Source organism: Strix aluco, chromosome 12 (assembly GCF_031877795.1).
Source record: "Strix aluco isolate bStrAlu1 chromosome 12, bStrAlu1.hap1, whole genome shotgun sequence".
Taxonomy (NCBI): Eukaryota; Metazoa; Chordata; class Aves; order Strigiformes; family Strigidae; genus Strix; species Strix aluco.
In genome coordinates, this window is record NC_133942.1 from 9,016,230 (window position 1) to 9,044,214 (window position 27,985).

The following is a 27,985-nucleotide window of genomic DNA, read 5'->3' on the forward strand; positions in this document are numbered from 1 at the left end:
GGAGTCAGAGCAGAGCCCGCAGCGCGGAGAAACCTTGGGCACACTTCATCCCTCGGCGAGGCGGGACAGCGCCAGCGCCGGCACCGACAGGGGCGCTGGCGGCAGCACACCCTCCGTTCCCTCACCCCCGCCCTGCAGCGGTGCCGCCTGCCGCAAGATGGCCGCCGCCGCGCCGCCAGCAGCTGCGCCAGCCCACGCTGCCATTGGCTGGCTGAGAACACCTGATCCGCGCGCGGACGCCCTGCTACGCCGATTGGCCAGTGCTCTGAGGCCGCCTCACGCGGCAGCGAGACGAGGAACCGGCGAATACGCCTCCTGGAGGGGTCCGCCAAGATGGCGGCCAAGGGGCAGCTGCTGACCTGGTAAGTGCGTTCCCCCCTCTCCCCCCAGCCTAGCAGGGCCGCTGAATTGCGGAGAGCGGGAAGCGGCCCCGCGCTGCCCCGCCGAGAAGAGCGCGGCGCCCAGCCCAGCGCGCCGCGGGGGCTCGCATGCGCGCGGCGGGGCGGGGTGGGGCGGGGCTGGGTTCCCGCCCCCGCCCGGCTCCGCCCAATCGCTGGGGGAAAGGGGGGGTGGCGCCATTTTTTGTCGTTCTCTCAGTGGAAGAAGGGAGGAGTGAGTGTGCTTTGCCTGAAGAAGAGTCTGGATGTTTGTTTGTGTTCGGAAATGAGGAACAGTAATGAGCATCCACGATATGGATTTGGGGTAGTGACATGGTTCTTGTTTTTAACACGAAAAGCCTTGTAAAGAAGTAGTTCGGCTTTGTAAGGGTAGAGAGGTGAGTTGGTTTTGAATTAGTTTATTCGTGAGAAAGACAGAAATAAGTATTTCCTCATGCCTTTCAAAATAGTTTGGGAAGAGTAGCACTGTGTAAACCCTGTACACCAGCAGAGCTATATTAAAAAAAAAAAAAAGAAGAAAAAAACAAATAGAAGACCAAATACCTCTTTTCTGAAAAATTAAAACCAAGATTGTTGTATTTCTCTCAAAATTCTATCAAGTTCAACACAGTGTTTGGTTTTGGTTAATGAGCATCTGAAAGTGTGTAACTGCATCAGAATTTCTCTTGCCTTATCTAGAATTTATATCCTGTATTAATGAAATTGTTCTTTTTGAACTGTGAAGAACACAAGGACTTAGTATATATGTAACTTCCATAAAGAGGGAATGGGGAAACACTGTAGATAGGCTTTTTTTTAAAATAAATAATCCTGTTTGTTGTTTCTCAGGGGTAGATGTGGCCTTTAATTTTTTGTGTATTGTAATGTTCTTTTTTTTTTAATTATCAGGGATATTTTACCAAAAAATGGCAGTGAAGTATTTTTCTCACGTGGAATTTATGAAAAATATTCATTGGCTCCCAGTCTGTCTGAACTATGGCATTTATCGAACAGGTATATTCTGTTACATTATACTTTTGTGCTGTTTGTCATCGTCCTGTTGATACGTACCCTTACAGTTTTGGGGGAAAGCTGCATGTTACCTGGCATGCAAGGATTTGTTACTGACTCCTTGGTCCAGCAGTTGGCCTGTGCTTTGCCTGTTGTGAAACAGAGAAAACAGGAAGAGTCTGGGTTGGGACCTCTGGTCTTTTGTGTCTTTTGGGGGGCGGGGTGGTATTTTGCAGGCTTTGAGATGGGGTTTGGGTTATTTTTTGGGGGTGGTGCTTGTTGGTTTTTGCTTACTCTTACGTACCAAAGAGGGATGAAGTTTGACCCAAGCTCTTAACTGGTCACAGTAAGGATCCTGTAACCCGTGAGCTAGACCTAATTCTTTTTAGAAATCAGTGTCTTGCTGTCTCTCCATGTCTTCTCGCTTTGTAGAAGGCTGATGATAGTGTACATTGAAATCCTTTTTACTTGTATCCTTTGGAAGTAGCTGACACTGTTTACATAGATCCAAGAGGGCTTAGGTGCAGTGGAGATGCAATTAATTCCTTGAGTAAAGAAGAAACTGTATGGAGTGTTAGCTGAAGAATGGGAAATGAGATTATGTGAACATAGATGGTATAGGTAGTATTGTTTGTGCAATTTTTGATGTCTTTTTTAATTTTCTTAAGTTGAATCAACATTTGTTTCACATAGTGGAAAGCATGGCTTATGCTGCTGGATTTCAAAAACTGGAGGACTGTATTTAGGCTGTTGGGGTTTTTTTAAGATATCATTAAGTTGGTAGGAAGGTACAAGTGGCAAGTGTCTCATGGTGGGTGAACATCCATGCCACAAAGAATGTGGCTGGGAGACCAAGGTAGGTACCGTGCTCTGAGTGATTTCAGCATGTGTAGAGAGAATTTGTTCTAAAGGGAAATTACTGTATTTTTATGAACTGACACTGAGAACATGCGTTTGAGGGGAATACTTGTCTACATCACATGACTCTTTAGATCCCACATCGTTAGTTAGAGAAGGCTTTTCTGTTTCATCTCTGTTGGAGCAACTTTCCTTGAACTGACAGAAATGAGCAGAGCCCTCACAGCTTGCTACTGGGTACACTGGATATTACTGGAGGATTCTTCTTTTAGATGATGCAGAAAAAGGGTTTCTGGAGTAGACATGACTGCACTCAAGAGTGGGATTGTGTTCAGTTGTGTGTGGTAGAAGTGGGTTTATAGCCAGAAGAGAGGTTGCAACAAGAAAAATTCAGAAATTTGTGGAACTATGTTGTGTGGCCATAGTCAAGAGAAATAGAACCTGTTGGGGCAAATCTCAAAAGCTAGAGAAAATTTGTCAATTTTTATATTGGGGTTTCTGATAGATATTTACTAAAGCGTATGTTCTCTCACCATAGAAGCTGTGAAGGCAGGTTGCTGATAAAATGAAGGGGAAAAATTTAAGCCGTCAGCTCAAATAAAGTATAATGCTGTAAATATGGACAGAAAAGCTCTGTCAGATTATTTTGGTTTGCACCCTGATGAAGACTGTGACAGCACTGCATACTGAAATGATCTTGATGTGCTGCCATTTCGTTCAGTGCTGAATATAGCCAATTTAAGCTGCTAGAATTTCTTGATGTTCCTACATTGGCATATCTGAGTCAGCATCTTGTCGCTGCTGCAGCTTAATTAAATTTGCCAGTTTGTGCCATGAGGATGGACACATTCTCATATTCAGAGAGACAGCTGTGAAGTATTATTAAGAACTGTGGATGTGATACTGCTGGGTTTGAATAACACTTGGGATATTTCCTACTGCTGAAATCGTATCTTAAAAATATGTTTTTTCCAAGATCAGCAGTTAATGTTCATTTTGTTAACCTTAAATATTTTCTCTCTTAAGAACAGTTATTTTAAATAGAGCAGGGCTAAGATGGCCCTCGTATACTGGAGATGTTTTAAGAACCAGCTTTATAATGTTACTTCTTTGTTGTTGTTAGGCCAGCTACGCCCCTTGCCTTAGCCCAACATTATTTTTGGAAACTGATTTGGTGTTGTTTAGAGTGGAAAATAAAACTTTCTTAATTGAAATCCGGAATTTCTATTATTACAATTAAGTAGTTTTAATTTACTTCTTTTACAGTGAAAGGCTTTTTCTAGTTAAGTCTTTCTCCTTTACTGTCATAACTTTGACTGATAAGTTAGACCTTTCTGAGTGCAAGCTGTTTCTGAACACCAGCTATCAATGAATAATGTAATGTTGAGACTCTTTATCTTTTCACTGGTAATGGGTGTTTCCAGAACAAAGAATCAGTTTCATATTTAGCTTGTCACCTCAAAATTGAGTATACTGACTAATATATACACCATTTTGTTGGTTTTTTTAAAAAAAGCAGGTTTTTTTGGTTTTCATCTTTAAACCAGTGGCAAACCTGCTGTTGATACCAAGAGTTAGTGTAATTGTCCAGGTGAAGTTTCAGAATAAGGAAATTCCTGTGACATAGGCTAGGAATTGGAAGAGTATGATATCTCACAGTGCATTTTGCTGGATTCGAAGTTTAGGCTTGCATGACTGCCTTTACTAATTCTGACAAATATTAATATTTATGTGAAAAGTATAAGTTCTTTCATTTATTACTTTTCTTTCAGAGAGGCAAAGAAAAATGTGGAGGCATTGGCAAACTCTTCAGGAAACAGACAGACTTGTAGCATGCAGGCTGCGGATCCAGTTGAGCTGGAGACTAAAAGCACAATTGATGATCATCCTTTTCCAGAACCTAGACTCCCCTATCCATTTACCTCTTCTTTGACTGAGAAGGAGCAGAAGACATACTTATATCTGATGACTAAGTACTCAAAAAAAATAAACCATTTTCAAGTTAATGCAGCAAGTCAAAGAGAATTACTCACCTATCTCGTAAGTGTTCATGTGTGTACATATGAACATCACAGAGGGAGTTGTACAATTTTTTTGTTGTGAAGAGTTAAGGAAAATGTAGCAAAAAAGTTTTAAAATTCAATTTGTCATAATTGCCTTTTAACGTAGTATTATGAATGGTAATAAAGGTTTAAAGTATTCAGGATAAATTTTTTAATATAAATTTAAAGTGTATTTAGTTATTTCACTAAAGTAGGTGGGGGTTTTGTGGATTTTTTGGTTTGTTTTTTAGTAGTAGTCTAAACAGCTGACTAAGTGTAGATCTTTGATAGCTGATCAGGCACCCACCCACCCCCACAAAACACCCCATTTTTTTATGAGAAGGAAGTTAAGAGTTGACCTTACTGTGATTTTAGCATTTCATCATGGCATGTAGCAGTCTTGTTACAATGTTAGGAGGTGGATACGTTTTGATGTGATACTTGACAGCACCCCGTAATGGAAACTTTCTTTGTTAGCATGTGAGGGACCTGTGTGTCGACCTTCCATGCTTCGCACGTGCCTTTAGTCTCAGCAATGTTGTTTAAATAGTGAAAGGCCATGTCTCCCATTGGTTGGAAGTACCATTTTAGTTGAATCCTGTGTAATGTAATTAATCACCAAATGTTTTTGAGCCATTGCATTTGGTTTCCCATGCTTCCTTGTTAACACTAATTCCTTTTTTTTTATCCTGTAACAATAGGAATGTCATTCCCAGGGAAATCAGTACCTACTGCATTGTTGTCACTTACACTGTAATTGCTTATAAAGGCACAGCTCAGATATCTTTGTGACTCTGTCATGTAAGGTTGCTCCAACAATGTCTTGTAGCCTTTCTTTTTATAAACCACCAGTGTATGATCAAAAGAAGCTTGCTGTTTGTTGGGGCAGGGATGTTTTGTTGTTTGGGGATTTTTTTTTTTTAAAGGAAATGGGCCTTGCAAAAAAATTTTTTACTTAAGTGAAACACTGAACATGTGCAAAGACTTGCCAAATTGTGCAGCAAGTGGAATCTCTGCACTCTCTCATACCATCACTTGTGCTACCTCTCTGGAAATCTTGCTGATTATATACCTAACCTACAGGATTCCATTCTGTCTTTAAAAAATAGATTTTTTTTTTTCCTTCCCCACCAGCAAATGAAAGAAGTAGTAAACAATGAAATTGCAGAATTTATGAAATTTGCCCAAAACGCTGCAAAAAGCTGTGCCCAAGATTATGATGCCATCTCTGAAGATGCACTACGTTATACTGAGGTAATTACCAATACTGTTTAATTCCTTCTTTTCTTAAATAATTAAATTGGAATTGTGATTAAGATCTGTAGGCACTGCTCATGGGGTCTGATGTTCCCCGAGCTTCTGCCGATTCCATGTTGGGAGACATGAGACGTTGCCCTTTCCCTTATGCTGTGCAGCATGGCTTGGCCCACAGTTTATCGTAGCCAGTAAGATACGATGTAAGGGAGGTCACTGAATACGATACTGTACAGAGGTGTAGTCCGCAGTTAAGTAAATGACATCTTTATATTTGGGAAGGGAGAAACTGCATTTTAAGTGTGCATTTACGTTAACAAGCTGCTCCTAAATACACACTACTGCACAGAATGTTAAGCTTTCCTCCACAGTAGCATGTTACAAAGTCACTTTAATCAGAGGTTACTCAGGCTTTAATCATAATCATTTGCAAGTTCATGCTCTGTTAAATACCCACTTTGATGATTCTAAAATCAAACATGAGTGCAACTTTATATATCATTCTTGTTTTAATAGCACATTTTGGGAAAAAAGTTCTGGAGTACAGGTTCGTTAAACTTTCCCTTCAGTATGTTGACTTGCTCGTGCTTGTTTTCCTCATAGTGTCTTGCCTTAATTGAAATGTCTTACTTTATATACTTTTCGTTAAAAGTTCAGCCTTTTCTAGTGAGTGCTGTCTTTTACAGAATAAAACAGGAAAATAAATGTTTACTAGAGAGTAGAGCATTTAGGTGAATTCAGAAGGATGGCTTCTATTTCACCGTAAGACTTTTTATTATGTGCTTTTTCGTGCACAAGATAAATTTGTTCTTGCGTTAACACATGGTTTGGGCACATGTGAGGGCAGAAATCTTGCTTTTTTCCTGAAAATTGGGATTGGCTTTGTAATTTTATATCTTACATTTGTGTCTGGTTTTCGAAGTGATCTTGTCGTCTGGTCCCAAAACATATCTCCAAACTTGAAGTCCTACTTAAATTGATATCCTGAGTTAAAAATGAAATGGAGGCACATACTAGTTTTAAACAGTACTTGCGGAAATAACTAATTCTAGTTGCCAAATGAAACTTAAATGTCTTGATTTTTTCTGGTATCTGAATTATGTATTTATCTTAGGATCTAGAGTTGGCATGAAAGCAAGTTTCAACACATATGGAATATTCCTATGTCTTTACCTTTGTGACTTTTACCTAGGCCCAGTGTAAATTAGGTGGTAACACAAAAAAATACTAGTCCCTCTAAAAGCCACAATAAATAAACTGAAAAGAAAATAATTGCCTGGTTTAGCACATTTCAAACTGTACTAAACTTTTTTATGATTGTTCTGAGCCTGTGAGCATTGTTAGCCTTCCATATGAAGGGTTGCAGAGAATTTAGAATAGGTTTGAGTTCTGATACGTGTGATTGTAAGATTATTAGAGTTGTACCGGTACCTCTTAAGTTTTTAAATACTGTCCCTAACTGAAAGAGTTCAACAAGTCTGTTAGCAGTAATCTGCTAAATACCTCTGTGATCTCTACAAAAAGTATATGCAAATGCAACTTGCAGTTGCAGAAAAAACTTTTTAAAATTAAATTCTTATGAAATACACAAATGCATAAACTCTTTTTTCTTTTTATGTTAGGAATTACTACATGCTTGTATTGGACATGTGCAAAAGTACCCTGAGGTTTACACACTCCAGGAGATCATGAGTATCATGGGAGGAAAGTTTCATACACAGTTGACCTTTAAGCTGGAAAAAAATCTGCTTGTAATGGTAATACCTTACGTATATGTATTGTTTTGGTGTTATTTTCAAATAAGTAGAATCACATGTGGATTGTGTTATGCAAGGATTCAGGTTTTTTACAAATATGATTCAGTGCTTGGGTTAGGGGTTAAGTTTTGATTATAAATTATAATAAAAACACAAAATTATTTTGGTAGTAAGGCTGTTAACACCCTTCACTGTATGCTTGCAGTAAAAAGATTACGTTAATAGTATATTTTTTTTAATATAACACTAACTTTATAATGGACCTGCATAAATTCTTAATATCATTATAAGAAATGCAATGTTGGGTCCGGATGATTTTGGTTAAAGCTATTTTCTTCAAGGGTACGGCAAGACGTGGTAAAACGGATTTCCCTGCCATGTATGTTCAACTGCCCACAGATTATAAAACTGTTACATCTATTATAACTCCAGAAAAAAAGGCTTCTATTATGCACAATGTAAGTAACCTTTTTATTGTCATTTTTAAGGCTTATTTTGTAGAGAAGAGCAATTTGGTCCTTCTTATGTGGCAGTATTAAGTTACTTCATTTTTTTTTTTTTTTCCTAATTACACATCTTGTAGCATAGGAATATACATGGGATCATTATTTGTTTAGTATTTCATTTATAGCAATCACACTGCCCTCTTCAAAAGTTGGGTTATTACCTTTTAGACCTAGTGCTTCTTGAAGGGACTTCCTCTGTTCTACCAGTGAAACATATTAGAGGTCCTTGAATTGATACACACTGTCTGTGAAATCTCGATGGAATTGTTTATTACAGTGTTGTTCCTTTTAAACTTCGCTTTGCAATTTCTCAGCTGGCCTCTGTGTGTGTATACATACATGTGAATGCATGTAGGTGTAAAGGCTTCTGATTTAAGAAAGAAGTCCTGAGGGTAAGAAGAAATACTTCAGACTATCTAGTTTTCTGCAAAGTTGATTAGGTTAGCTTACCCGGGGAATTTCTTTTGCTAAACAGCATGAACTCCATTTCAGAGTTGAACAATTTTTAGATTCCATTCCACCTTACTGTTAAATATCCAAAGTTTCTGTTTGTGTTCTTCCACAGAGAAAATCAATGAGTTTTTAATTCTGTAGAGCTTGGGGTTTGTGTCTGTTTATGCCAGATAATTTGTTATCCACTAATCTAAGGAATTTGTTCACATATCAAAAACTAAACTTTCAACTTTGCACTATGATTGCAAAGACACTTTTGCTTAAGAAAGTAGCAGAGGTGACACAGGAGAATGATATGTGCCTCAAAAGATGTTATAGCTATAACAGAGAATATTTCTGATGATGTCTCAGGTGGCAGAAAAAAGAACATTGCTAGATTTTTCTTGTTTCTCTCTCATCGTCCTCAGTGCTCCTGAGCTTCCATTATCATCTTAGTCCTTGATGTTCTCCACCTCATGAGCCTTCCCAGCCTCCTCTCTTCATGGAAACCTGTACTCATAATGATTAATAACTTTATAATTTCAATTCTGAATTTGCATTCTTCATGGTTTTATATTTGTTTTAAGAATCTATATACATAATCTGTATTCAAATAACTGTGCAGTTTTAACCATACTTTAATGTTAATGTCTTTATTGTGCTATTACTTAACTTGTGAGATGATCTGTAAGATATGTGTGAGTGAATCTGTTTTTTTCTTCTGCAACATACTCCCATATTTCACAATCATCCAAATTCCTATTCAGCCCAGTAATTCAAATTAATAGGAATGAACTGAAAGATACAAGTTAAGAAGATACATATTCTCATGCTGCAGGGTGGATGCATAAGATTTGACCAGAAACCCGCAGGGGGATTTTTTTCTTTTTTAATTTGGTTCTGAAGCTTGGCACCATGGTGGTATTTGGGCTTTGGGGGAGTGGGGGTGGGGACAGGGCAGTTAATCCATGTTTGTTTGGGTTTGTGGTTTTTCTTACAAATTTAAACTTGGGTGTGTATTTCTTAAACTTTAAAAATTTAACTCTTTTCTGTTTAGGATATTAGTTCGGATTCAAATGCAGAAAAACTTGCTTTGAAATACTGTCCACAAGTTGTTTTAAATAATCAGTCATTATTTACTTTACTGAATAATCACGGACTAAACTACAAGGAACAATGGGAAATTCCAGTTTGCATTAAAATGATCCCTGTTGCAGGTATAGTATGTTTTTGTTAGAAAAATTACCTTTTTGTCCATGAAGACCTATTTTCTCATAATCCTTTTCAAGCACATGGAAGAACAGGAAATTAGAAAATCCAGTAAAACCAACTGTGGGAAGGTAGAAGGCAGTCTGGTTTAGTTCGCACATCAATAGAATAGTTTAGTTTTGCTTTTATTTAAAAAAAAAAAAAAAAAAGCCAAGGTTAATTAAATTATAATTGTAATTATAGGCTCAAATGTTTACCTTTTCCGAAGAAGCAGCACTCTAGAAGCAGCACTCTAGATGCAGCCATAAGAAAATAGTTTCTCTTAAGTGCTTCCATGTTTTTAATTTAATTTAATTTAAGGTCAAATAAAGTAGTAAAATTTGACTTACTTAGTTCACACATCTTAAAGGGCAAAAATCTGAAGTTAATAGTTTTCAGCTGTCATCTGGTAGGGAGTCAGAGACTTTTGTGTGGTAAAGAAAGATATTTAGTTTAATCAAAGTTATTTTTAAAAAAGAACTTAAAAAAATCCATTGCTATAGTTTGTCCTCTGCTTTCACGGAGGAAAGCTGATAGCAAGGTCATTTCATAGTTTTCTACACCTTGTTCCACCTTGTTACCGAGAATAGTAACTCAGCCTCTAGAGGTATCACCATTAACATTGAATTTGGACATACAGCTATTTTCCACTTGGGGGGAAAAAAAAAAAACAGTTAAATGTCCTTTTGCTTTTCAAAACTGTAAGTTCTGCTCCTTGGAAAGAAACCAACTGCATGAAGCTCTTAAAATTATCAAGTGAACGCATTTCAATAAGCTAAAAAAGAAATTCTGAATTTTTATGAAAAACAAAGAGCAAACACTTTCTGGAATTAAAAGGAGCTATTGACATCATAGAATAATGAATAAATAATGAATGTTCATGGAGATCACTCTTCCCAATTGCAACAAAAAATGTTTTAAATAAACTGATTAACTCATCTGAATGCTATACTTTAGTTGTCAAGCACTCCATCAGTAATCTGAATATAGATTTCCTCTCGTTACCCTTTTTTTAATACAGTAGGGTTTTTTCATTATGAATATTTATAATGGTGGTTGTCTTAGAATGTCCATATTGTGTGCATAGCAGACTTCTGAATAGTAGTAAATAAGCTGTCAAATATCTGCAAATCTTACAAATTTTGCACTTGCTTACATGAAATTAAATTACTTTAATGATAGGCTGACTCCGTTCATATCAGCTTTACACTTTTTAAACTTAATTTTTAGATCCAAAGTTAACACCTAAAGGGCATTCAGAATGTTAGCAATATATAGTGTTTCTTGAAGGGTTTCTCCTCTCCTTCCTTTTCAATCTTCCCTGTAACCCACCTCTTGCATTAATTATTTTTTTCACAGATTCACAGATAATTTTTTTTCTAAAACAGTGATACTATGTTCACCATGTGCCTTTGCTTACTGTATAATATTGGGCAGGGTATCGGTGTTATTTCTGGATGAGTCTGTGGGTGATTCATATGTAAGTGTTTTAAGGTGTAAACAAAAGAGTGGGGCAGCAGACCCCAGACACAGTTAGTGATTGGAAGAAATATAGACTGCAGCCATCACTTTTGGGTGATGATACTTTAAAAAAATGATAAAAATTTCAGGTTCATCAAAGGAAATAAAAAAGATCTTTTTGTAAAGCAGAATACGTGTGATGATAGAATGCAGTATAAGGAACGATGAATCCTAAATTATTTTACAAATTCTCTATTTAGAACTGCATTTAAAATACAATTTACTGTTAATGTGGTATGTATTGCTGCTGCAGGATCCTAATAATTCACACTGTATCTGGACATACTTTTATTTTCTGTTGTTAATGAATGAGAGGATAGTTTTTATTTCTTCTAGTGTGAATGTGGAATGAATTTGACCATAGTTGAAAGATTTCTTACTTAAATTATACAACAATCTTTTTTCATTTCATTTAATATGTACTCAGTCTCTTTTTATTCTTGAAAAGGTAGCAGACCAGCTAAAGTGGTTTATGTTGATTCACCTCTGCTGAGAAAGGAAATGACAATAAGAGAGAGGAACCAAATCTTCCATGAAATTCCAATGGACTTCCTAGCGACTAAAAAGTCTTATGTTTCCATTTCTCACGTATTGATGGACAAACCAGCTGAGGACCGTCTGTTTCAGTGGGATGTATGTAGCTTCACCTCTTCTTAAAAACAAACAAACTAAACCAAAAACCTGCGTTATAATTCCTAAGTTACTTGTTCCATGATAATGAAGGAGAATTTAGTTTTTCTGTTGGTAGTTTTTCTACTGCTGAGTTACGGACCCTATGTTTTAAAATGTCTGTCTAGTTCCTTGAATTGCTTCTATTACATTGGCATCTCAGCGTTAATGTTTACTTCATTAAAATGTTTTTTGATCAGCTTATTTAAGTGGCAAAAGTTCTATGAACTTTATTTCTCTTTTGAAAGGCCTTTCAACTCCTAGGATTTAAGATATCCCACATTAAACACAGGAATATTTTCTTTCTGTTACTGCCCCTCTCTCCCAACAGTCAAAATACAGATAGTAGAACATTTTTCATGTTTTCAATTTGACAGTGTTTGTGATGAAAACATTCTATTTCTTGGTCTGGTTTACTTATTTATTTATTTTTAATGTTATTATTTTTTCCCCCCTGTGTTAAGATGTCTTCTGATACATACCAGTACAGGAAGATTCCTCTTCCAGATGACACAGGGATGGACTTTGATGATGATGTTACAGAACTGGAAACTTTTGGAGCAAATGTCAAGCTCTCAAGAACTTCTAAAATGGAAAGTACTTTTCCTACAGTTAATAACACTGGTAAAGTTTTATCACATGACCTAAAAATAGTGAAAAAAAATATATCCACCACAAACAGTGGAGATGAAGAAGGGAAAGTCACCATTTCAGAGCAAGGAGTTTTGGCATGTGCCAGCATGCAGCTTCCATCATCAGATGGCATCCTGTGCTTCAGCCCTGAAGAAAATTCAGCTCATAAAAACTTGAATTCAGAGGAGGTAGGACTGAACAAAGCACAGCATGTCATGACCAAGGTATTGGAGAATGAAACAAAATTAAATACTCTATCTAATGCTGTTAGTTACAAGAAAGAGTCTGGTGGTGCACAAAAAAATGAGACTTACACTTCTTTATGCAGTAGTGACACAGATGAAGAGCGTTTGATAATTGATACAGAATGTAAAAACACCAGTTGTTGCAAAACACCTGTACCAAACACTGTTTCTCATACCTCAACAGAGACTGCCAAATCACCTTCCCCCCCACCAATTCCATTAGCAAGCACGACTGATTGCTTGGGTATCATGGATCAGGGAAAAAATGCCTCCAGAAAGCCTACAAGAAAGTTGTCCAGAGAATTTGATCCTGTTGGACAGATTTTGAAAATGCAAACTGAACTTCTCAAGTCACCTTCCCAAAAAGCTCATGAGCAGCCAGTGGTGAGCTGTGATAATTCTAATGCTATGCCAGCCCATGTGCCTCAATCTCCAAAACCATTGGTGACCTCCAGCACAGAAACTGTGCCAGCCCCTGCCTCAAATCCCAGCGGCTCGTCTAGAAATACCTGGACTTGGCTTTTTCAGGGAGTGCCAAAGCGTAAGTGATTGTGTGTATTGTGTAAGGAGTAAAACTTCAAATTTTTGGTAAAATTTAGCAGAAAAACATTTTAACTCCTTCATCTGAAGAACATCCTAATAGTACCTCTGTTATGTTTATTTGTAGATGTGACTTAATTTTTTTTTTAACAATACCTTCTCTGTGTGAGAATTACTGTCTTGCACACATGAGGGAGCATTTTGGGAGCTGTTTGTCTGTAGAGGTGAATGCAAAATATTGTTTACTTTAGAGAAACAAAAAGTTGTTATACACAAGGTTTTAAGCAAGGAAAATAAATCATTTGGTAGTGAAATGAGTTTTCCTCAGAAATTCAAATATTTGTGTAGTCTGGTCTGCAGAAATAGTTTCTTGTCAGTTAAAAATGGAATTATTTTACATTTTCTGTAGAAGAAAAATGTAATCAAATTATGCAATTAAAACTTGAAAGAAAACTTGAAATTTGGATGGCCAAGTTCTGAGATGTCTAGTTCAGTTGCCGTTTCTTAGCTCCTAGCAATCTGTTCCAGAAGACTAATGAGGACTCAGTACAAGCCACCTCTCCCAAGTTCTCATGCATTTAGCTGGTAATTGAATGTTACACCCAGACTTCAACCAAGAACTAGAAGTCTTGAAGATCCTAGGGACCATGAACTTTGAGGTGTTACTCACATGTCCGAGTTGCTTTCAAGTTCTGTACAACTGAAGTTAGAAGCACTTTATTGTGTTGGTAAATTGACAGGAAACCAGGCAGGTTGCATCAGAACAGTTACTCTTTTTCTCAGATATTTCATTCCAACGAATCAGTGCTTTTTGGTGGGAAAACCTGTTTTGCTGGTGTTTTCTATCTAGCTGTGCCTTTGATCACATAGTAATTAATCTGAATTAATTACTTAATCTGTAATGGAAACAGTTAATGCAACGAATTCTGTTTTGTTATCGCTTCTGACATTTTTAACGATTTAACTGTATTTAGGCTATGTCACCTCCCTCAGCGTGAAGGGTTGAGCAGCATGGTACCCCTTCTATTTCTTCTTCTCTTAAAAAGCGCGAGTATGGAATTCAGGTGTTTGATAATAGAATTTTTAATTTTTTAAAAAATTAACTCTAAATAAACTCTAAATTTAGTATTAGATGTATTCATAGCACTACAGCAACACCTATTTGTAGTTGTATTTTTGACACGTATTTCCACATACCTGCAGGGGAAAAACCAGAACTGAATAAATTTTCAATAAATAATCTTAAACAAGTTGGAGTTTATTCTTCTTTGTTTTAAATGTTTTGTTAAAATATCTCTTAAGTGATGTAGGGATGTTTGTTAACCCACCTCAAAGCTGCACTTGGAGATCTAGTAAGTATTTCTTTTGAATATGCTAGATTGAAGCAAACTCAAGTTGGAACAGAGGCTTATGCTACCATACAAACCTGAGGTTTGTGTTATTTCAGAAACTGATAAATGGATGGTGGCTCTCAGGAGGCATTCATTGTAAATAAATTTTTTGTCTTCTTTGTGCTGAGTAACTGTGGCTTAAAAAAACAGCCTTTGAACTTCATTTGTACAATAGAGACTCACAGCTCTGTATAAGAAATCTAATGATTAGGATAGAATATGTGGGAATATTTAAAAATATACTCTTAAAATGTTACAGCAGACACTTTCATTTTCACCCCAAAATCTTAGGAAATCAAACACATCCTATTTAAAAAAAAAAAAAAAAAGCCTGCTGCAAGAGAAGAAAGCTAATTAGCTTCATGGTAAAGAATGTGCACACTTGTCATTTTCTGGTTTATTTATTTTCTATAGGAAAGCTGCCAAATGAACTTCAGATGCTTGAAGAAGACCCTTCGGAGTATAAAGCACCTCAGGATGGCAACCTTGTGTATAAGCTATTCAGTTTGGATGATCTGTTGTTACTTGTGCGTTGCAGTGTGCAAAAAGTGAAGTCATTGCCACGATACCATAAGAAGAAAAAAGCCCAAAAGGTCCAGATTTTGCTAATAGATGTTTTGTTTTGTTTTTTTAAACAGTTGTGCTCAACTGGCATCTCTGGGTTTCCCAGTCCTTCATAGTATTTGTGTTTTCACTCAGACAATTAGTACATTTAATTGTATCTCTGCAGTGTGTGTCGTCTTTAAGTAAATATTTGCTGTAGGAGGAGAGGGAAGAATAACTTGTGATTTCTTTAAACCTACTTGATGAAAAGATAAGTGTGATTCTGCATTTTTTACTACAACTGCATTACAGTAATATGCATGGGTAATTATACTCATGTAAACTAATGTCAGTTTAAACTATTCTTAAAAGTTAATGCAGTAATTAGGTTTTCGGCCCAAGGCTTTCAGAATCTTCATGATCATAAATACTTTCAAGCAGGATTCAGCCTTGCTATTATGCCTGGTTAAGCAGAGAAATAGGAGATAGAATGAACAACAGAGAACGCATTTAAAGATGAAAAGAGTTCCTATTCATTCTGCTTGAAAAGGCTATGGTATACATCTTAGCAAATCACTGGTCTTAAGGAATAAAGTACTTTAAATGCAAGTGTAATCCAAATATTCCTTGTAACATCACGAGGAGGAAAGCTTATGCTGGAATCCTCAGTCATTTATTATTTTGTCAAGAGTCCTCTGAATCATTCAACAAATTTGATGTGGTGTATCTCCCTCCCCAGAATACCAGAATTATGGTAGGCAGGCATTTTGTGAGGTGTTTATGTTTTGTTGAAACGGAAATAGATCTTTAATTCTGATTACTTGATAAGATTCCATGCTCAGAATCTTATTTTGAAGAAGTACCATCTCTTTGTTATTCCTCTACTGCTTATAAATGCCTGTGAATAGGTGCTTAGTTTGTAAATCAGAAACTGAGCACTGCTGCTTATTTTTTAAAATTCCTGCTGAAATTTAAACTGATTTGTCAGTGAGAAGAGGCTTATATTTTCTCTGTTAGTGTTAACACAGAAAGGTTAGCCTCTGATTTCAAATGAGAGTCCAAACATTAGGTTCTAATTTCAGGTGAGAATCTGACAGGGGGAATAAATGGTGGGATTCCACTATTAATAAACAAATCAGAAATATAATAATGTCTTTTTTCTTAAATTCCTGCAGAGGGCAGTAGAGCACAGAAGTATGAACTTCAAATTAATTTAGTTGGCATGGAAAAATAACTTAGTGGCAAAAATTTATTATCTGTAAAAGCTTGCCTAGGCTTTTTTTTTTTGTGCATTTTACCTTCCTCTATGTAGAGTCTGTATTCCAAGGTTTGTACTGTGGATTTTGTGGAATGTGAGTCATCACACAAAATCTGTGAAATGTTTTTGTTGCTTCAGCTGTAGTGAAAGACTGTGATGATGATCAATTGCAAAATGTAGTTCAGTTGTGGACATTTTTTTGGACAGTGAGTGGTGATTTTTCTTGTATCTTCACTTTTACAGCTTATTCCAATATTCCTGTTGCCAAAACTAGAATACCAAGCCTATTACGGTGTTGAAGCTCTTACAGAAAGTGAAGTATGTCAGTTGTGGACAGAGAGCATGTTGCATTCTGAATGCTTATTTTATATTGGTAAGTTCATGTGGTGATTTTTGCTTAAGAAACATGTACATCTGAATATTCATAAAATAACAGAAAAGTTAAAGGTATATTCCGTATGTCCTTACTTATTTTAACTTTCTAATTTTGGTTTTCACTTTTTATCACTTTTTATTCACTTTTATAAGCACTTTGTCTAAAATTTCTGTTGGGTGGTGAATGAGGGTATTTCAACTTCAGTTTTAGATGAATAGCATCCAGTAATCCTTGTTTTCAAGAACTGCATTTATTTGCCTTTCTAAGACAAATGTATATCTAAGTGTGAATTTAGTTCTCTGAAATTAGTAATCTTCATGACTTAAAGTATCCTTGGTTTTGGGGGGAGGTATTTGGGGTGGTTTTTTGTTTGTTTCTTTAATGAGTCATATACAACATGAATTATCGCAGGATTGGTAGAAATATTTCTTGATGAAATACGACCTATAAATGTATCTTACTGTTTTGTGAAATAATTTTAATAACACTTGTTATTACATAGCAAAGCAGAAGACGAAAAGAGCATTAGGTATGTGGCTCAGAGGATACTGATTCCTTGGCCTTTGAGCTTGCAGTATGGGAAAAGGTCAAGTGTCACTTGTTTGGGTTTTTTTTTTAAACAGGCAATAATCTTCATATTTCTACACTGATAACATGTAGACAGATAAGATACAAGAGAATGAGGAAAAACAAGCAAGACAGGGCTAAACCAAGTTCTGTCATTCAGAAATAAGAGAAATTACTTGCTTTTAAAACAGTGTACGTGTGTCTCATATCTGAGGTACTGGAAATAATTTTCTGACTTTGCAGAAATGAAATTCCTAACAAGAAGAAAAATATATAGCATAATTTTATTGAAAACTTCTTTCCATAGCTATAATAGTCCTCGGGAGTTCTGAACACTGGATGATCTTACTTAAACCCATTTTCCAGGTTTTCCATTGTCCATATCTAACTGATCCATGAAATTCAGTTTCCTAATACATGATATGACTTGAAATATCCCTGTCAAAGGGATGATCTTGGTACTCCTTGTCCTGTATCATGCAGCAGATGGAAACAGGAGATAATGTCATAGAATCTGTGAATGAGAAGTAACACACATTCAGTGAGAATGAAGCAGGAAACTACAGATCTCGTGTATAAGAGATGGCAGCTGTAATTCAGAGCAGAGAAAATAAAAAAACAATAAGCAGGGATAAGAAGCAGGGAAATGTTAGCAAAAGCATATCTTACTCATAAAAGCAATTTATCCAAAAATCACAGAAACCAGACACAAGGAATGCAGCATTATAAGGAGGGTTTCACTAACAAATGCCTTGTAGAAAATGCTGTATTCGTACATTTATACAATGACATTTTAAATGTCAGGAAAGTTTTTATGTCTGTTAGGATACATATGTTCTGTAGAGAAATGAAAATTATGCTTGTAAAAAATGTGGACAGATTAACATTGTGGATGTTTAACAACGCTTTTAATATATGGAGAGCTTTCTGATACTAGTTATCTTGTAATTAGTAAGGTTTTAAAATGGAAAATCTGCAACAAAATGGTTAGTCAGAAAGCATTTTAGAATACGTTTGGCACTTGCTATGGAGTGAGGGCAATCCTGTTTGTACAGTGAATGAATGTTCTGTAGTGGGGACTGCCTCACTTTCTTGTTCTAGAAAAAATTCTCTGTTTTTCTGGTTGTTATGGCAGCAGTTGTGGCCTGCGGTTGCCTAACCTTTCCACTTGTGCGCTGAATTACACTTTTGCTGTTGGTAGCTCACATCAGAGTAGTATTTTAGAAATGCTGAGTTCTCTCATCTAATTTTTATGTATAAACTTCGCATCTTACCATAGAATTATAAGTTTCATGTGAAATCCAATGAATTTGAGGTGATAGTTTTGCTCAGTGCCTCTATCTTTGTCTGCTGTCCATACTTAATGGAAATTATCTTTCTAATTTTAAAATTTAAAAGCGATATTTGCTGTGGTTTTTCCCTTCTCTTAAAAAAAATCCTCACAGATAATTATGCACACAGTTCTCCATTTCTAATCATACCTTAACATACAGTACTGAAACATTGTTTTTTTAACAAGCAGGACAGTATACTGAATTGCACTGAAATTTAGGCCCCTGTAGAAAATTTTATCAACATTTTAGTAACTTTTCCAGAGTTGCAAGCAGTGTGACGAAATAGTAAGCTATCGAGAGAGGATTCCTCTGCTCAGAGAGTGAACAAACTGAAAGAATGCATGTCTATCTAATCTCCCATCAGTTACAGGAAACTTAACGTATGACTTGCATGCAGAAGTTTGCAGACAGCCCATCCAGCCAACACCCCGTTTTATAGTCTCTCAGGAGTGTAGGAGAGAGCAGGCTGCGTGCTGCAGGAGTTGTTCTGGCACAAAGAGCCATCTCCTTCTGATACGGAGGCTCCTCGGTGTCTCCTTCGTAGATACCTGCTAGCCGTGAGATGGGCGCGGAGCCCTAGGCTGGCAGGCTTCCGTGGCCTGGCCTCCAACACAATCTCTCTGTTCCTGTGCTTGGGAGAAAAAGTTGTTGGAACTGAGAAACGCTGTTTATTCCAGTGATGCTTATTTGTCAGCTCTTGGATATGCTTCTTCCAGCAGCAAACCCTGGGGTCTGAGGAAGCACAGGATTTTTTTGTGTGCTTTGAGGAAGCACAGGATTACTGTGGGTTGTCACCATCCTGCACAGTAAATTAGTACTCCCAGCATGTGGGGCAGGCCCCCTCCCGCTGCTATTGAGAAGAAAGAAAAAAAGTCTGCTACAGGTATGGAGTTGGACTCTCAGCATGTCACCAACTATAGATGCTGACAAAATATGTGATTTATTCAGGTAGGCAAATTGGAGACTGCAGATTTTTGGTACCATCATGCAGTTTCTAATAGTGGTAGGTAAAAAGACGTACGTGGAAGTAAACGATCTATTTTATGAAAGAGCATCTACCACAGCTTTTAATAGGAAATTTTTATCATATTCTATTTAGGGATTCTTTTTGCTATCGAGAAATACTGCTAGGTAGCTGTGGAATTCTGCCTTTCAGTTTGTATTTCTGGGGAGCTGTGAAAAATACAATGTTACAAGTGTCCTGATGTAGTTAGGGGCCTCTTTGCAACAGAAAGCTTTGTCCTGAAACTCCAGGGACAATTCTCTAATGGTGATAATATACCTGTATTATGGACTACTTAAAATACAGTGAATATCTCATTCTTTTTCATTAAACTGATTCGTCAGAGTAGGACTACTGCTATCATATGTTTGGTGTAAGCAGAAAGACAGACTTGACTTCTCAGATCGTGCTATTATTTTAAGTGAAATGTCATGTCTTATACTAAAGGAATTTTTGAATCAACCATAGTAGAGCCATAGACTTACTGCTCTTTTTAAATTCACCCCCCAGTATGAGTGTGAAAGTATGGAACAACTATTTGAAAGCTGTGATCTTACCATTACTAACACAGTATCTACAACTTGCATTCTTGCTCAGACAGTTCTGAGACTACATAGATCTTAAGAGAAACCTCTAAAATTGAAGTTCTGAGCATGTAGTAGACTTCAGTATTGAATTGCTTAGGAGTTGCTGGATCTTGAAAAAAGTTAATTCACTGTCTCAACAATCTCTTCTATTGCCAAATAAGTATGGGTGGAAAGTTCTTTGGACCTTGGTCTGTGACCCCTAATTGTCTGGCGTCGTTCTTCAGTGTTGTATTGTTCTGTGGGGCCGAGGGAGGAATCTCATAGCTCCACGCAGTGACTCAGCAGTGCTGCTGGCTCAGCAGATGAGAAAGAAAACAGAAGTGTAACTGTGGTCTCCTGCAGAAATTGCAAGGTGTCATATTAAGTAGAAATTTTTTTTTTTCACATGTTCTCAAGGTAATGATTGTTTGCATGAAAGCAAAGATATTATCATCAAACAAACTTGAGAGTGCTGTCTTCCCATTGCTAGTAGAGCACCTTGCTTGGTTGTTGATTTAAGTCCCGTTGCTACTCAGGTAGGAAATCCTGCATCTGCAAGGAGAGTAATCTCTGTGGCATGTTTCCCAAATAAGATACTTGTACTTGATCTAAGCAGTAAATAAAGTTGTGATAAGCTTTGCTGATAAATGGGAACATTTTACCCCAACCATTAGTCACTTATTTGCATTAAGTGCCTAAGCAAAACGTACTGCAAAAAGTTTACCTTCACTTGAATAGGATAATATTGGCCTTTAAATAAAGATTATTTGAAAAATGGGTTGGAAGGAAGTACTTACTCTATGGGTACCTTACTGAATGTTAAGCGTTTTCAGTCACTTATCAAATACAAGATACAGTAATATAAATTAGATATGAGTAGTCCATAGATTTTTTTTTTTCCCCCCCCCCAGCTATGCCATCAATGAGTTTAGAATTGGAAAAGTTTCCGATTTGAGGAGAGGCTGATAAGGAATGGAGAATGCAAACGTATTGGGGGTTTTTTATAATGAATTCAAGTTTCCTTTCCTCTAATCAGCAATGCAGAATATTAAACCTAGCTACTTAGTCTTGCCCAAAATCCTGATATCAAGAAGAGTAACAAATGTACAGCATTTAAAAGAAATTACTTGTCCTGGTGCTTTTGAAAAAAATTTGTTAAAGTGAGAGTTCTTACTTGGTCTTCTTACACATCACATAACAAATTGCTAGTAATGTTTAGCTTGGATTGTGAAGTGCTTTGGTTTAGCAGTTTTAACTGTACAATTGAAGCATTTACACTTCCTACGAGAGCAGATTTGCAGTAAAGCAGTAAATTCCCCTGAGTAGGTCATATTTTATTAGGCTGCCTTTTCCTCATCCTCGTTGTGGGAGGTGGAATACAACAGATTTCTGGGAAAACCTCAACATGACAGAGAATCTGAAGGTAAGGCATGGTCACCACATCAGTGTACAAGCTGTGCATTTAATGATCTTTATTGCTTATCAAGTGAAAATGTGGGCTAAACTGTTCTTGTCAGCCTTTATTTTAAAAATGTGATGAGGAGACCTTTGAATTGTTGCTCCTAGCTATACCAAAGTCAAATAGTCTAACGATTTGCCATGCAAGAGGCCTGAATTGTAAGTTGTCATTTTTCAGGTGAGGGGGGAAAAAAAAAAAAAACACCCAAAAAATCAAGAGATGAAGGTACAGAATCCCTAGAAAATCAAATAACACAATTGTTTGTATAATGTGTCAGAACAGGAAAAAAAAAGTATATTAAACTCAAAAGTAAATTTGTTCTAAAAAAGATAAACATTCATGATCTGTCCAGTGAGGAAGCATAGTGTTAAGGATCAAAAGAACTTGAGAAGATACAAACTAACTGATGTTAAATGCGTTTGTATATCCCAGACATCACCCAAAATGTAAGACTTTTTGGATTCATGGGTATTGCCCTGATTTAGAAAGACAGTCCAAATACAAATGTCTGTACTTGAAGCAGCTATGCATTTTACTTTCTGTTATTGTGCAATATCGATAAATACTTTTCACTGTTCTACACTGTAAAAGAGCAAAATTTTTTATTCCTTTTAAAATGCATTAGGTCTGAAAATTATGCTTTTGCATTTGTTCTCTTTTATTTTTAGTGTATTAATTGAATTACTATTTTTCAGGACGTATTGATGCTTTTACATCAAAGCTTATTATGCTAGAAAAGATTTCTCCAGAAATGTTAAGAGAAAAACTTGCATTGATTAAGTGAGTATTTTTAGTAGTTTTTTCTAGCAATGAATTTGAAACCCTATCAAGCCTTGTAAGTTACTACTTTTGTAATTTTTTTTCTTTTTTGCAGGCCTGCAAATTCATTAAATATACTTCATCACATTTTGAAGAAAGTGTCTGAGTGAGTGCTCTGTTCTTGTTCATTGTATTTATTTGCAACATTACCCAGCTCATCATATTTTCTTCTGTAGAATGCTTGTCTACTGTTTGTTTTTATTTCCTCAGATACATTACCTATTTTATAGATTATTTTAGGTCTAGCACAGCGTAATGCAGTACTGTGTAAAAATGTGCTTAGGATTACAGGTTTTGTATAAATGATGCAAAAGAATAAGAACTTGATTTTTATGGACCACTTATTCAAGGGAGGCGACCAGATGCTTTTGACCTGATTAAACAGTTCAGAGGAATGAGTTGTAATATTATGTATGTAGGCTGACATTTAAAATTTGGACTTCTGGTTTTTGTTAGTCTTTTTGCTTAATCTGTAGAAATAATACTGTTTGTGTTCCCTTCTGCTTAGCTTGATTTACAACAGCGTATGTCTTTTTCTGTACAACGTTGCAACCTTTCTCTTGCTGCTTTATTTATTTAGTTACTTCCAGGCTTTCGATCTGCAAGTGTCTTTTAATTTTTTTGTGAAGCAGGTTTCTTGCACTGTGTGTGCACTGTTAATTCGAATTGCAGAAGAGTTTTCCCACACTTCATAATTTCTGTAGCTTTGCAATTTGTGTCTAAGACTTTTGATATGGGCAGTTGGTTGACATTTATCTTCCTGAAAACCTGTTTAATCCTGCACGTCTGTTTTTTGTGTCTGTGTCCATATATGCATTATGCTTTGTAATAAACTGGTTAAAGAATTCTAGTTTGCCAAATACGGATGGTTTTCAGTGTATGCCTAAATCTTTTGTTGAATATGATGACAGTCTGTACATTGATGATAAATTAGTACATTACGAATACGTTATAAACACATGAATTAGTATGTCTTTATCAATACCGTTTAATTCATGCTTTTTTTGTTCGTAGTTTTTTTATAAAACAGGGACTGTTAAGTAAATCTGTAAAGATGTTTTGCTTTTGCATTAAGAACTTAGTAGCTATCATGATCTAATGAAACAAACCAAAAACATATAAATTGTATTTTTCACTTTGAATTTATCTTTTTAGCTTGCAGGAGGGCTCTTATTTATTGACTCATGCTGCAGGAGATTCATCAGTTGCAATCTACAAGAGTTCTCTTGACAAGTCGACGAGAGCATCATATAATTTACATAAAGCTCATTGTGATCTGCCTCCTGTACCTGCCACTCTTTCAGTCCCATGGGTGCCTCTAGATCCCAGCCTCCCTTTGCCCTATCACATGAACCATGGAAGAGTGCCATGCACCTTTCCGCCTGCACCCCAGGAAGCCACGTGGAAACAGAAGGTCAGTATCATGCTGGATGCAAAAACAGATTAGCAGTTTTGAAATAATCTATTTCAGTCACTTGGATATATGGCTAATATATTTCATCTATCATCTCTGGGTGTCACAGAGACCCTTTGGAGTTCTGGATCCACTACCAAGAATAGGAATGCCCTTTTCCTGAAAAAAACTCAAGTGAGATTCATCTCACCTAGCTTTAAACATTACAGTATGGAAAAACAACATTTAAGCTCGTGCTGTTAACAGAGGGAAATGGAATATTTTGTAAGATGCACATCCACACCAGGATAGGCATCTTAAATCGATTGTAGCACTCATGTAGAGTTGTCATTTTCCCTCTAATGACTACAGGAGTAAAGATGATTAGCACAACTGTAGACAGGTAAAATGAGATAAGGTAAATTCTGCTGTGAGGGTCTCTTCTACTGACCTCTTACTGCAATTCTCTGTGATACATTAAGTGGGTTTAAATATACTCTTTTTTTTTTTTTTCCCTGTTTGATGGCAAAATTATTTTAAAATGAAGTTTTGCCTCTTATGTGAGCTAATAATACTTCTTGGACAGCAAAAAGAATGCAGTCTTGGCTTAATTAAAAGCTTTGTAATTGATAAGCTTGCAGTACAGCCGAAACAGGTACAATATTTGCATTTATAAGGGTTTTCTAATTTTGCCCCTGTCATAGTGTTTTTGTTGATGTACTTCGAATAATTTCAGGAAGGGCCTTTTAACCTGGTTTCCTGTTTTTTCAATCTCACCTTCATCTCCATTTGTCTCTCTGTGTTTTCCCCAGATCTCAAAATCTTGAGCTTTTTGGGCTATTTCAGCAGAAACTGACATGTCTTGACAGCCTAAGATACTAAATTCTAACCAGCTTAGTGAAAATAAGTAGCCAGGTAGAAGAGAGGGCTCCAGACTAGTGCTTCCTCTGTGGAGATGGCAATAAGCACTCAACTGTAATGTTTAATACCTGAAATCTCACGCAGACAAGAGAGATTGTAAGCAAATAGGCCACACACATGCACAGAAAAAAAAAAAAAGTCAGAGCTTTTACATTACTAGGTGTGGGACAATCGTATGGCAAGACAGAAAACCAAGCAACATCACTGAAAGTTTAGGTACTTTCCTCAGTCCCCTCATGCCACAGTTTGAAATCTTTTATGTCTTAATTTGTTGATTCCTGATTTCAACAGCTAGGGTGGAGCATCTTGGATCTGTTCTTGGTTGTTTGTAATTTTAAACAAAGCTCATATAGGGATAACAGTGATTCTCTGCAGCAAAAATAAGGTTTCCTTTCGGCCCTCTGAAGAATGTTAGCTCAGTCAGTCAAATTGCCATTGATCACCTGTCTCTTGGTTGCTCTGAACTCCTTCACCTTTCAGGAAACTTTCATTTGCAATTCAGGTGCCTTCCCTGACATACAGAAACATTGGTAACTATATATGCAATACAGTTTCTAAAATAAGGATAGTATGTTATTTTATATAGAGGCACATATGCTTTGTCTAGAGGCATGGAAGTACCTTAATTTAAGAAAACACAATTTCTGTGTCTTGGACATAAATATAAAATTGTGTGTGGATGACTTACTCCTTTTTACTGAAAATGGACAACTTACACAGCATTTATATTCTGCATTTCTTCAGAGTGCAGTTAAATCTAAAGAAATGTTTTAGATGTTTGAATGTGATAGTCCTTCCCGACATCATTAGGATAAGTAAAAATTAATATAGCCTAAAAGTCACTAACATACGGGGTTTGTTGCTGTTGTTTTTAAAACAGAATAGAATTTGTTGTGAGAAGAAGAATTAATTATCTGCATGTAAAGACACTTTTGATAGAAATTTTGTGAAAATTTTTTAGGAATCCAACCTGTTCTGTAATTTATGCTGGTGAATAAGTGATGCATATCATGCTTTGAAAATTTGCCAAAGATCCCATTCTCAGCTCTAAAATTCTGAACAGGTAGTACGACACTTTAAAAATAAGGAAATTTTGAAGCGTTGTTTTTCTTCAGCATAGATTTACTCATTTGTGTAAAAGCCACATGCTAACTATGCCTTGCTTAGTGGACTATGGGATGCTTTTTAGGCCCAGTTACATGTTTTAGCCACATCCTGACTTCATATGAAGGCAAAATAGAGTTGTGCTTCAGTTCCTAATTACCTCATGCACTTGATTTCTGCCAGAAGGAAATCCAGGCATGTAGGCAGGAAAGAGGCAGGGTTGGTCAGATCTGACTGGTGACAGGAAGACCAGCTGTGCCTGTCGCCTAGTCCAGATGTGGCTTCTGAGTCTGGCTGGAGTGACAAGAAGTAGAAGGCAGTTCTCTGAAGGTAGTTGTATATGTTTGTGCTTAATACAGATTTAAGATTATTAATTCTAGTTTGGTGGTGGTTTTTTTTTTTTTCTTCTCTCCCCATCTGTGTCTAGATGACTGGGTCGAAAGGACAATCAGACACACCCTATGAGGGAAAGCCAGTAGCTATGGAAACAAAAGGCAATCCAGCTAAGCCTGTTAGAAATGAAGGTGTGGCTACAAAGAAGCTGAAGAATTACTGCAAACAAAGAATGTCGAAGAAAAAGTGGAAAATGAAGTACAACAAAACGCAACTGAAGTAGGAATAGCTGAACTATGCTGTGCTAAGTATGACCTGGAGAAGGGCAAGAGGAAACAAAAAAATCTGAGGCTTTCTTGCCGCTTCAAAGGAGCCAGAACAAGCTGGCAGGGGAAATGGCTCCATAGCTGAAACATTCTATAAACCTTTAACCCTTTCTTACCTCAGTGGACGCATTTCAAGTGAAAATCTCAAATTCAGTCAGAGGAAAATAGAGCAAGTGTCTGCAGCTGAGGTTAGGGGACAAGAGTATTATTGGTTGACAGCAATATCTGATATCGCATAACAACAAGAAAAATAACTTTTCAGCTTTCTTAATTCTTCCAGAATCACTGCAGATTTTTATTCTGACGTATTTTAAATTTACATTTTACGTTGTGTAATGTGCATAAGGGGAACAACTTGAATTGAATTGCTTAATCCTTTTAACACACAGACTCTACCAGTTTTCTTTTTAGGATGGTGTAACAAATGAGGTTTGGGGAACAAAAGATGTGTTTGCTTGAATAGTATGTGCCATAAATTTGCACTAGGAAACTTAGGGGTAAACAATTTTCAAAAACTGCATGGATTCCGGTGTGTCTTCAAAAACGAATATTGCCATTATTACTGAATGGCTACAGCCTAAATCTTGTATCAGATTGCACACTGGTATGCAGTAGTGCTTACCTGAGGTTTGTCTGGTGGAACAAGTGATAGGATCAAGGCCTTAGTCATCGTTCTAGAAACCCAACCAGATTATGCTGTCCATCAGCAGTTTGCTTGAAATTTAGAGCCAAACTGACAGAGTGAAGTTAGAGGAAGAGAATACTTACTGTCTGTGAAAAGGCCAAGCGATGTGAGGACATGTGGGTTCCTAGTGAATATGAGTGTGTGGAAAAATTAAAGTTGTTTTGAATGTTAGTATGTAAACCCATTGTATTCTATGATGTGTTTGTAACTAACATGATTGCTTGTTAGAGAAGATTTCTCCGCATTACGGGTATTTTATGGTACATACTTTCAGTGTTTCATCAAACAGAATTTCATCAGAAACAATCCTGGAATTTGAGGATTGAAAATTATATTCTCTGTCATTGCTTTTGCTTTGTGTTTTCTGCCTATATTTTCATTTGTTAAGAGTATTGTTTTTAGAAGAGCACATGAATTCTTGAAAGCTACAAGAATGAGTCCAATACGTTCTTTTCCCATTTTGCCTTTTAAACAACACAACTATTTTAAAATATCTGTGACAGTTTTTGTTTGGATGATGATCTAGAGAGCTGTTTGTATGCATGCTTAAACTGCTAACACAAAAAAAAAAGGCCTTAAAGATGTTCTTCCAGTCTTTTGTTTGAACTAAAGAAGTTACAGAGTACACACATCTGATCAAGCATTCTTCTGCTCACTGGGGCTTGACATGACACATTTTAATGTCATGAAAGTAGAAATAAAATTTTTTAAGTTGTTTACTGGGGTATACCTGTTATAAAATCCTGAAGACAGTTTTTTATAAAGCAGGCTTAAACAATGAATGTATATTAAAAACTGTTCTTTGTGAAATACA

General features: G+C 36.6%; 1 protein-coding gene across 4 annotated transcripts; it reads left to right on the forward strand.

Moving 5' to 3' along the window:
• Positions 1–266: 266 nt before the first annotated feature.
• ICE2 (interactor of little elongation complex ELL subunit 2) lies at positions 267–27,985 on the forward strand. Of its 4 annotated transcripts, XM_074837286.1 has the most exons (16): positions 270–362; positions 598–702; positions 1,287–1,391; positions 4,019–4,286; positions 5,423–5,542; positions 7,165–7,299; positions 7,641–7,757; positions 9,295–9,454; positions 11,455–11,639; positions 12,140–13,094; positions 14,899–15,077; positions 16,529–16,658; positions 22,286–22,370; positions 22,465–22,515; positions 23,565–23,823; positions 26,255–27,985. In XM_074837286.1, exons 2-16 carry the CDS (start codon positions 677–679, stop codon positions 26,441–26,443), a joined length of 2,964 nt encoding a protein of 987 aa, XP_074693387.1. In that variant the 5' UTR covers positions 270–362; positions 598–676; the 3' UTR covers positions 26,444–27,985. The 4 variants fall into 4 exon arrangements, with proteins under 4 accessions (XP_074693386.1, XP_074693387.1, XP_074693388.1 ...); XM_074837285.1 differs by lacking the exon at positions 598–702 and having other exon boundaries at positions 267–362; XM_074837287.1 differs by lacking the exon at positions 4,019–4,286 and having other exon boundaries at positions 598–775.